At 34.6% G+C, this 12,402-nt stretch overlaps 1 protein-coding gene across 1 annotated transcript; it reads left to right on the top strand.

The window, feature by feature from the left end:
* The first annotated feature begins 10,575 nt into the window (after window positions 1-10,575).
* On the top strand, window positions 10,576-12,137 carry LOC108982086. The gene is made up of 5 exons (XM_018953368.2): window positions 10,576-10,780; window positions 10,879-10,940; window positions 11,058-11,145; window positions 11,479-11,534; window positions 11,653-12,137. Exons 1-5 carry the CDS (start codon window positions 10,717-10,719, stop codon window positions 11,875-11,877), a joined length of 495 nt encoding a protein of 164 aa, XP_018808913.1. The 5' UTR covers window positions 10,576-10,716; the 3' UTR covers window positions 11,878-12,137.
* Window positions 12,138-12,402: the final 265 nt, after the last annotated feature.

The following is a 12,402-nucleotide window of genomic DNA, read 5'->3' as shown; positions in this document are numbered from 1 at the left end:
CTCCACCGAGATAATGCCCTATCTCGACTTGTGGTCGTGATATGCACCCACCCACAAAACACATTTTTAATAAATGACACTAAGAACGCAGCTTTCCAGTTTCACAGCACAGCCACAGAACATAGCACAATTAACAAATTAATCATGGCATAGCCATAGATCAGAGCACAGTTAACACGAACAAGATAATTAAGAATAATAATAATGTAGATGTGTGAACAGACAGATATTGGATGACATGGCAATAATACATCAACCAATGACCAAACAACATACAGATTCACATATTCACAAATCACAACTACATGTGATTCCCAGCATTTCACCAAGCCCTCAGCCAACAGTTCATCACCAACTACAGTTATTATCCCAACGCTCCATAGGCCCTCAACCACTTAACCAATCACAACTAGACTATAACAAAAACACAGTTTTTCAATGTAAGTATTCTAAGGGTCAGTCTAGGGTTTTACTTACAATGCGGAAGGCAATCTGGGATGATCGAGTGTGCTGCCTAAGGTATCTTGTGTGTGAGCGCGTGTCACAGCGAGATGAAAAAAACAGTTAGTTAAAACTGACGATGCTTAAAATTAAAACAAAAATAGAGTGGTACACAACTTACTGTGGTCGCGTCGGGAGAGGTGGAGCTCGGCGGCGACAGTGGTAGGGCACATTGAATAGTGGTGATCTTTTGGTAAAACGAGACTCATGTGGGAAAATTTAGGGGTGATGGATCTGAAAAACTCAGGGGATGGGGAGGGGACCAGCAGTGGCTGGTGGCGGTTTGAAACCCTAAGGCCTCGTTTGTTTTCGCATATGAGTTTAGATTAAAGTTAAAAATTGAATAAAATTTTATTACAATATATTTTTTTAATATTATTTTTGTTTTAAGATTTGAAAAAGCTAAATTATTTATTTTATTTTGTGTAAAAATTTAAAAAAATTGTAATAATGAGATGAGATGAGATGAGATTTGTTGATATGAGTTTTGAAAACAAACGAGGCCTAAGAGAAAGAGAGAGAGATTTGGTTTCGGTGTTAGGGAAGATCTGAGAGGGGAGAGGCCAATTTGGAACTGGAGGGGGGGTGGGGGGTGGTCGAATGACCTTCACTAAGCGGCGGAGGAACTATGAGAGATAATGGTTGACATATATGAGAAAGGGAAACAATGATGACCAGTGTGGATGATGACATCGTGCAAAGACAGATCTGAGGGCCGGCTGAGATCCATGGAAGATCTTCTCGTCCTTGGAGTCAAACGGCGGCGAGCGTAATTGGTGGTGGCAACACCAAAGCTAAGGGGGAGAAGAGAGAAGACGACGAAAGAGGGTCAAGAAATGAAAGGTGGAAATGGTCAAGGGGGTTTCGCAAAGCTTCTGGAACCACATGAGTGATAAGGGAGGGGCGGTCGGCGACGGGGCTGGTTCCGTGATTGTGAGCACAATCCAACGGGAAGCTTAATATGATTGTGGGTAGAGAGAGAGAGAGAGAGATAGATAGACGAACATAGGAAGATTGAGGGAGATGGTGCGGAGGAGCTTATCAGCGAGGAGAGGCTATGGTGGTTGGATGGTGGGAAAGGAGGCAGTGACAAGGTTTGGGTTGCAGAGGAGAAAAGAGAAAGAGAAGGGGGAGGGTGCGGCGGGAGGGAGAAGGGAAAAGAGAAATTTTTTTAGGGTTTTCTTCCCTTAGGCTAAAATGAGGTAGTTTAGGAGAAAGGGCTGGGTTTACTTACACGGGCTGGGCTGGCTCACACACACACCCATTGGCTGGGCCCGTCTCTCACACTCACACAATAAAATCCACTTAAACAACATGTTGGGCTTCATCTTACTAAAGAAAACACATACAGACTTGGGCTTCACACACACACACACACACACACACATATATATATGAAAAATTCTATATACAGTCGATTGTGGGGAGTCGAGACACAATCGTCTGACAAAACTGGTCCCACTTTCTCCATTTCTCTCTCTCTCTCTCTCTCTCTCCCCTTTCTTTTTCTCTGGCAATTTTTTTTTTCTCTCACCCATAACAGCCCCTATTACCTTCTCCAAATAGGGTGCAGTTGTTTTTCCTCTCTTTTAAGGTTTTTAATGTGATTTTCTCCGATCTTCTTTTTCCGTTCAAGAATCTATTTTTCCCGATTACGCACCCCGCGTTTTTTCTCTCACCCACAATGTCGCCTTACTCCATTGCCGATAGCTAAGGATCTTGCACACTTTTCATTTCAAACAACCCCTGTCTGTATTGATGTGGATGATGGGAGGGCTAAGATTACCAACGAAGGGTTGCAACAAGGCTATTGTGTCGTCTCCAATGCCATGAGATTTATTCTTTTGTATTCATTTTTAAAGAGTAATTTGTCAAAAAAAAAAAAGTAATGGTCTTCTTCTTTTCATCTGATTCAATCAAATTCCATTCTAAACTTCTAAGACACATTAAGCGATTGAACTGAACATTCCAAGTGTACAAAAACTCAGTTGAGTGAACTAATTTTTGGTGTTAAAAAAAAAGGTGTAGTTCGTATTTTATTTTGGAAAAGAAAATTGAAATTTCCTTGTTAGATTGTGGAGGTTGTGTGCGGCAAGCTCTGCTTCTTGTCATTTCTCTTTAAAGATCTACCCACGAACAAGAGATGGAAATGCCGTCCGGCATCAGCAAGATTTACCCACGAACAGAAATGGATGAGAGACCCAACACCGAAGATCTACCTACCCACACAAACTTCAGTTGGACGAGAGACCCACGAAGAACTAGACTCTCTTCTAGATTTCATTCAGCTCCAACAATTCTTCTGCAGTTCTTCCAAACCCATGAAGATGAAGACCCACTATTTCTTTCCTTTTCGTTTGTTTTTTTTTTTTTAATATCTCAGCTGATGTGGCCAGCCGATTTCGCAATGTTTGCGCGTCCCGACTGTCTATAGAAGAATATATACACACACATAGCTAAACAACAAAAATGAAATAATGATCGAAGAGTCGAAGACTTTGAGTTGACCCTGCCATCAATCGTTGTTTGCAACCCTACTAGAGTAAGCGGCCTTGTCATTCAAAAGAGGCTCTTGTCGAAAACTGTCGGGTATTTCTTTATATGCGAGTCATTGTTCTCTCTTTGACATTGCCACCGATATTACTACATGTACACAATACTGATCAACACTTGGAAATTATGATTAGAGGCGGGCCGGATCAAGATGGATCATAAGTTTTTCATTAAACTAATAATTTATAATCTTCCTCAACCGAGATGCATGCAGGCAGGCCAGTGAAGAAAACTCATATATATTATTCAGATGCATGCATGCATGTATTCTCAATTAATGTTTAGATAATTACATTCACCAATCTTTTCTACCAACATTTGGACACAATGCAATACTAATTATCAAAGAGATCAGTGAAGTAGTACTGCCCGTAGCAGAACTTGAAATGAAGGAGATCAAAATTTATTGATCCGGCCTATTAAGGCTACGTTTAGATAGTGTGATGATCTATAAATAGTAATAAAAAAAAATAGTACTGAAAAATAGTAAACTGTTTGTGAATATATAGGAATGAAGTAGTATGATACTACTTTACTCAATTACCAAACATATGCTAAAAGAAATTCACGATGCGAAAACAAATGAACCCTAGCTAGTAAAAGCAGTACTGATCATCTTATCTCACACATGTACATGATCGATCTTTTGCTGATTTATGGTCGGTATATAAATCGATCCAACCATGTTTGGCCGACACATGCATATATCGATGATCCAAAGTGCATGGATCCCTTAAGACAGGCCAACAGTACTCGTGTCAATGATGGACTGGTACATGGTGGACTATGTTGGTTAGTCTGTACCCACGTGCTCCCATGTGCCAGTGTACCAGTAAACATGTGAGGGTTCATGTAGCACATCATGCATATAGGTATGAGAAGATCAGAGGGCAAGTTACACTTGCAATCTGAGGCCGGGACCATTAATATGTATATCGAGATCGTTGGTACACTAACACAAGAGAAAGAAAACACATGGTCAATTGTTTCTGCTGGACAAGTCCACAAGAAATTCAATGCATGACTCAGTTTTTGTTTCTTTTTGTGTGAACAAGCTGCTGGCTGGGTTCCTAATCTTGTTGACAAGCAGTAGCTTGTTCATGTTGTGAGGCTTTGTGGGGTATATAAGACTTAGAATTGTTTATATGACCCACGAAGTACTAATTCAAATCCAATACAAACTTATGAGTTGCATTGGGTTGAGAGGTCTAATCGAAAAGTCTTCTTGCAAGTGAATTTGCACACCAAATCGTGTGTACCGATGCTAACATATAACGCATCTGTTTAATGAAATGGTGCGAATTGAAGATAAAAATAATTTTCGTGAGACAAATGATCTTCTTCTTCTCTCAAAAGTTTTTTTTTAATAAAAAAATTATGTCAATGTCGGTACACAATTTAGTGCACCAAACTACTTGCACCTAACAAGACACATACTTAATTAAATAAGTAAAGTTATTATCTCTAATATCATTTACAACGTCTAAGAAAAGTTAGCTATATATATATTCAGAAGAATTAATTCAATGCTATAATTAAAATCCCTTTTAATCATTAAAAGGACAAGAAATTGTCTTCCAAACAATTATGTAGGATCCTAGTCACAGTGGAAGACTAAATTGAAATTAAAACAATATGAAAACACGAATCCCTATCGTACGTAGGATCTGTGAAGTTCATACGTACCATCCTCCTTACAGTGAGGTTTATTTCAAAGCTAGTTTATGGATCGAACACGATCAGGCCTGGTTACTGCAGATGTTTTTCGCATGTGATAATATCATATTGTCCTCATGTATAAGTTTTCAATCATTTTAAGGAATATTACTTGTTGATTGCCATGATTTGGAGAAAAACGTCACACTTAAGTGATTTCTTTCCATCTACAAAATTCCTTTATTCTGCTGTGATTAGGAGAAACCTTTTGGTCTGTTGCACAGTTGCATGAGTTCTCTTCCCTGTCTATCTGCGGACAGCTTAATTTAAGTGATTTTGTACGTGATTAGTACGTAATTGGCTTCTAGATGCATTCTATGGGCCGGTTCTAAAATTGTGTTTGAGCAGTGAATTATTATCAGATATTACGCGAATAGTAATAAAAAAATAATATAAAATACTAAATAATAATACAAAATAAGTAAAAATTAATAATAAAATCATAAATAATAATAAGGTATGCCTTCACGGCTAGCTAAAAGACACTTTAATTCAATGTTTTACATCTAGGGTTCAATGATGATTGATTGTTAATACTTTTTTTTTTTTTAGAATAACTGTACAAACACAAAGATATTACATAAAAATAAATCTATAAACTTACGTGAATTTACGTAATCTATTAAATTTATTTTATACTAAAAATAATTTTATAATCTGATATATTATATCAAATCATTTTAATTTATAGATTTATTTTTAGGTAATTTTTTTTTTGTGGCTAAAGCGTTTGTCAACTGTTAATATTTCTAGAGAAATGATACTTACAGTTATGAGTGTGCAAATACCGTGCAGTCGTTTTAAAAAAAAATAAATAAATATGAGATCTATATGAAAAAAAATTAATTTTTTAATAATAAATCATATTCATTTTTAAAATATATACGATACTTATACATTTCATAATTTTACATAATATTACTCATATTTTTATATGCTACTATAGTGTTTCAGTTTTTGTTCTTAATAAAAAAGAAAAGAAAGAGCACTTCCCTTGACTGGGAAAAAAGCCTTGATTCCACAATATTAATGGTCGCGTCTCCGCCTTGAAATCTGAGGGGGCATTGAATGGACATCCATCGATCATTTAATGCCTCACCCAACCCAGCATTTACTCATTCATGCACGACGAACACGAAATGTCCATTTTCCTGCTCCAATGACCCATACATCAAAAACACATTTCCATTTTTTTTTTTTTTTGTCAGGTTAGTCCATGCATGGTCCAAATCAACCAGCAGACTGATATATAATTAATTAATTTAGTATATATATATAAAAAAATACCCCTGCGCTTAAATAATATGATCTTTGTGGCTATGAAAAACTACAAAAGATCTAATGGTTGAAAGACATGATATAATATATGATCACCTCATCTATATTAATTATGCTTACGCCTCCATAAACTTGGCATAAATAATATTGTTTCAATTTTTTTTCTTTTGCTTTTCTATTCCGGGAATCTTTTCAAGGCAGGATCTTTCGGATCCATTCCTACAGAGTAAATATCGATCCTGTGCATCGCACTATCAAAATTTTCTTATAAGAAATTGATTAAATCGCTGACTTTTTGTCAGTGAGTGTGGCCGCAAAAGATTTTTGCACATATGAGGTATTATTGAACATTGGACGTTGAATGAAATGATACCCCAAAACCATGCAAATCCTTCGCCTTCAAGGGGTTTTCTACGGCTCATGTTATACTATAGTTTACATTTGTAGCGTATTGGACTGTAGTTGTTAATGTAGTTTTTCTTATATGTTTTGTTCAGTACAGGAGTGTATATAATAAACTTCATATTACTGTTGTATAGATTGATAATATAGTTTCAGTTTAATTTTTAGGACTTTGGTTTGGAATTTTTGTAATCCTCAAATTCTTTCTCATGTATATGGTATTTGTCTCTCGAAAGAGAAGTCTATTAAAAAAAATTGAATACGGTCTTTTTCTTGAGAAAAAAATTGGCATAAAAAATGGCAAAGATGGATAATATAAAGCAAGCGACAGTACCACAGATAACCACACACCTATCATCGATCTGATGACATTAATGGTCATAAATTCAGCATTCTGAGGAGCAGCTTTTAAGGAATGTGCCGAACACCGAAATAAATCGATCTTGAGAGAAAACATCTGTTACAAAAGTCCCAAACACTGAAACAGATTATGTGGGATGCAGTACTGCTCATGGTTTTAATTAGGAACTAGGTCTGTCTATTTGTACGTGATCTGTAGTACCTTTGTCGTGTATTAATTTATGATTTATAATATTATTTGTACATTCTTTCGCATGGAAGTTCGAAATGAATGCAACGTCGTCTAAACATAGCCATTAATTTGGGGTGCATGCCACAGCTCCTGATCAAGTTTTCTAAGCTTAATGTATCTGATATCATGACTTGCAGATCAAGATCCTCGTCATATTCTTTACATTCTTTTACTGTTTATGCACCCCAAACGTATAGGACTGCCATAATTTTCTGGAGGTTTTGGTTGTAGACATGATCATGAGTCATGTTTAGAAACTGATCTCAATCTAATGCAAAGTTTAAGGGTATACTGTTTGATTGTGACCAGACATGCACAGATCGTCACAAAACATTAAACCCCGAAAGAAAGAGATCAGGGTTAGGTTACTAATTGTTTATTTTGTTTTTGGAAGAAATGGAACGATCTATTATGGTAAGTCTAAAATAATGTCTCTTTGTCGGCCGAAAGTTCTTCATAATTCCCGTACTTTTAGTTTTTGGTATCTTGGACTCATTCGAACATGTATATATAATGTTTTGTTTGATCCGGCCAGAAGTCAAATTCTTTGGTCGTTTTACGCATGTTTTCAAGATCAAGAAATATATTAAAAGGATCATGTTCATGTCCATGCATACAGCAAATGATCTCTGCAGATCGAGTGATGGAACTAGCTAGCTAGTTTCAAGAAACGGCCAAGTACTACATTTTCAAAACCTTATTAATTTACAGCTTCTTATATACGATCGAGGGTTGAATATTGTATAATATAGCTGCTACCTTAAATTTCTTGAAAAATAATATTTACAATCATAGAGGGTACAAATTCTGCGTATTCATTTTGAAAAAAAAAAAAAAATGAATATGGGACCCACATGAAAAAAAAATTATTTTTTTAAAAAAAGAGTACGCTGAGTTTGTGCATTCTAAGATTGTATTTAGCATTACTTGTTACATATAAATAAATATATATATATATATATCATACATGATATATACCATATTGCTTAACTAATTACCTGTCTAAATTAAATTAGAAAATATGTAATTTTAAGTGTAAATAAAAAATTTTGGTAGCTGGACTTTGGAGAGTAAATTGAGTGAAGCAATAGTTTAGTATGCAAAGTAAAAAGGGTATTCTCTCTAATACACAGCACTCACCATTAGAGATAAATAAAGCATGAAATAAACATAGTTTCAAAACAGTATTTCCAAAGTTCAGATCACACATGCATGCCACTATTATATATATATATATATATATATATATATATATATATATATTTATAAGAAACAGAATTCATTCAAATGAAATGACTCAAATATAAAAGATCAGTCCAAACACATTAATATAACATATATCAAGATTCAATTACAATCCAACTTCCACCGATGCTTTAACAATGACAAAGTCTGAACATTGATGCCACTTCGATCAACTGAGCATGACGAGCAGCTTCATTACCCTGACGCCAATATCAAAAATCTCAAAGCTTTGAAGTAGATTCGATCAGTTTATATTATATTATATTATATTATATTATATTATATTATATTATATTATGAATAATAAATATAGATAGAAGTCATTATTAGAAATATTCATTTTGTATACATGATGTGTCATTATCTAGACCACACATCTTCCCAAATGATGAGTATTAGGAACAATTAACTAGAATCAGTCACGTAATGAGTGTAAAATATGCACTGTTATAATGACTTCTCTCTAGTATTACTCTTATATTATATTATTTATTTTATATGTGAGAAATATTGCAAAAACCCAGCCAGCCAATTTCTGGTTGCATGATTTACTAATTATCATGACACTATCCCCACATCCTTTTCGTACTAATTTATTAAAAAGTTATTAATTATTAAGTAAAAAATTAAAATACATAAAATATCAAAATAAAGAGACAAAAAGAGTAAGTAAAATAACTTTTTTCTTATTTATAACGTAAATTAAGAAAATGGAGGAAAAAAATATTAATTATTTTGATATCATCAGTTTTCACATTTAACGTACGTGTTGGAAAACCAATTTAAAGGGTTAATAATATAATTTATATTATTAAAAAAGAAAAAAAAAAAATTGCACACGGCCGACATAGTTGTCATGTAAATGTTATATCTTGCTGGGCAGAGCGCAAACAGCCGCGTGATTAGGAGGTGCCCACGTTGTCAACTTGCCTGCCACGTCATTTCTCCGGCGGACCCCTGGATATCGACTTCCACGTGGATCGGCCGCTTCCATTGGGGGCAATTTGTGACACCAATTGGTGAGCAATTAAATATTCCAAACTTATTAATTCTGTCACTTTCAAATTTATTTCTTCTCGTGCCCCCACAACTATTACTTCTATCAATTCAGACTTACGAGTTCCTTTATAATTTGAAATATTTTAGTCATAAATTTCACTATCTATAGGCTATATAAAAAGATATAATTTTATTTTTTTATCCCATACTTTTGTGTAAAATATAAAATATAAAATATAAAGTATTAGCGTAAAAAAATAAAATTATATATTTTTAAAAAGTATGTAAGAATGTATAATTTTTGTGTAGCACTTTTCTTATAATATTTATCCCAAGTACTATAAGATTCGAATCATTTCATTCTCAAAACATGTCAAGGAGCATACAATTAACTATACATCAATCTAATAATAATTTAGAAAACAATCTAATTTTTTCTTAAAAACAGTAAACTTTAGGCACTAGACTACTTCACTATTATTTATAAATAATTTATTATTATTTACGGATGATTTGAAATATTCTTAACATTCAAATGAAAGCATTAAAAAAAAAAGCGGCCTTCTGCTAATTTCCTTGTACAGGGACTTGTCAAACTTATCTATTTGAAATGTAGAAATCATTTTTCATACCATATATTTGCAATAAGCATGTATTATAACTATGGTGATCTGAATCATTTATAATTTTATAGTCCCTGTAGGCTGTAATATTGAAAGCGCCATTTGATCTGATGAGTTATATAAATATATGTAACAGTACTACTACAGTACGTAGTTGACGAATAGACTATGATGATGATGATCATGAATAATGATGTTCATGATGTATAACTCAGTTGTAGTACTACTGATGTTTTAGCACTTGGCAAATCAAATTGTCTAATCCTTAGCTAGCTATGGAGATCTGAGACCTCGGCGTGAGCTTGCTAGCTATCTGCATGGTATGATCGCATGAAAGGGGACGAGACAAAGGGTAAAAAGCGACTAATAGTGCAAAATCTGAAAAAGGATTCAGAATATATATCCTTATTGCATAAAAAAGAATGGGGCAGTTAAGGAAATGACTAAAAGCAACCCTACTTTTGTGATCTTTTATTTCCAGCCTTCTTTCTTTAGCTTGAATCTTGTAGAGATATGAGGTGAGTAGTCATTTCCTTTGACAAATAGAAAAGAAAAGGAAAGTGGAAGAAATTAAAACCCTACTCTCAGTTTCTGTCGGAGAACTTAAGCATGTGGACCCTATGGTTCTCTCTATATTTAAGTAGGCTTTCCCCATGCTAGTTAGCAACCAGTCAGAAGCTACACATTCAAAGTTTTTAGGAAGGAAAAGAGCTGAGAGAATCCAAGTTACACATTCAGAACGCCTAGTTCTCTTCCTACAATCTGCATATCCTTTCTGATAATTTCTTCTTCAAAACCTTTGCTCCCATGAGGCCTTATCTAGCAGTCTCTCTTCTTCTTCTTTGGTCCCTCCTCCTTTCTGAGGCTCAAGGTAAGCAATATATATATCCACCTCATAATGAGTATTAGGGTAAGCTTTGATCTGTTTTGTCATGATCATATGTATAAGCTTCTGTTACTTATGTGAAGGTATTCGCTTGGATAAGAAGTACTACTTCATGTCACAAGGGCAACAGAAAGTACATCATGATGTGGGTATTATTAAGCCTTACTAGCATTTTAGTTCGTTTTGCTTTCATAGAAATGGTATTTAATTAAGACATGTCTTCCTTTTCTGATGTTGGATTTCTTGTTACTGGACATTACAGGAAGATGGAAGTGATTTGATGAAAAAAACCAACGGTGGTGCTGGAGAACAGCTGATGATTCTCTGCAAAGATGGGCACTGTTCTTCAGGTACCGTGAAGAAAAGAGTAGCTAGTCATGTTTCCAAGAAATCACATCACTGGTTACCGTTCATTCATGAAGATTACAATGGACCTAGGAGTCATAGACCTAGGCACCATTAGTTTGGTTTCTACCCTCTAGACTTCTATTTTTTCTTTTCCATTTCAGACAGTAGTTTATCTTCTAAAGTTAGTGAAGAAGTTGGGGTTTTCAGAGTTCCAAAAACCAATGACCATCATGTACTACTCTACAAATTAGACACTTTGTAGCAGACCCATATTATAATTAGCACAGAAGTCACATGAGAATCTAAATGGGTTTCCTAATGTTCTATTGTTGCAGGAAAGAATAGAAAACTTATTACCACAACCACTTCTACCACCACCACCACTTCAAAGGTTGGTTTTTCGTTTAAGACATTAAGAAAATTGAAATGAAAATGAACTAATCTCCCTTTGTTCTTCATTCTTCTTCTTTATGATTATGTGATCATACATATATACTTCATGTATACAGAATGAGAAGAGTGGTCAAGATTACTACTACAATAAAGCCGACCCAATGTCAAAGGGCCAATCGGGTAGTGGGGAACATGGGGAGAAACAGACTTTCATGGTTAGTGGGAAGCCTACATCTGATGAGCATCGTGAGAGTACTGCCCTCGAGCACTTTCCGGACAACGCTGATATAGTTGATATGGACTATTCTCCGGCCAAGAGAAAACCTCCAATACACAACTGAATGTTGGGAATAATAAAAACAAAAGTAGAAAGTATTAGGATAATAATAAAAAGAAAGAATAGAAGTTGGACAGCATTACCGAAATGCTGCAGTTTTTGAGGCTTAGGAATATTGATTTTGTACATAAAATATTTTACTATTATTCTTAGCTTAAAGTATCATTTTGATGATTGAGTGATAAACACTTTGGAACCACAAGCTGCCATTGTAACAATGAAAAGTGAAAACAAAATAAATAATACCAGTTATATGCAGGATAATTAGGTGTTGGCTTTTGTATTTCTGCTTCATGTGCATCATATGATCAGGAGAAAGTAAAGCAAAAATAAGACATGGATATATATATATATATATATATATATATATATATATAGCAAAAGTTGTCCTACTTTAATTTGCTCCTGAAAGCCCCATGAAAGGCGTATTCATTGCAGATGATTTTGACATAAATTAGCAACATAAACATATGTTAAATTGCTTATAAAACAAACTCTCCTACACTGTTATCTTTTGTGGTAAAGCCGC

The sequence above is a fragment of the Juglans regia genome, chromosome 6 (genome assembly GCF_001411555.2).
Source record: "Juglans regia cultivar Chandler chromosome 6, Walnut 2.0, whole genome shotgun sequence".
In the NCBI taxonomy this organism is placed as follows: Eukaryota; Viridiplantae; Streptophyta; class Magnoliopsida; order Fagales; family Juglandaceae; genus Juglans; species Juglans regia.
Note: the sequence above shows the minus strand (reverse complement) of the source record. Positions and strands in the feature narration are given on the sequence as shown.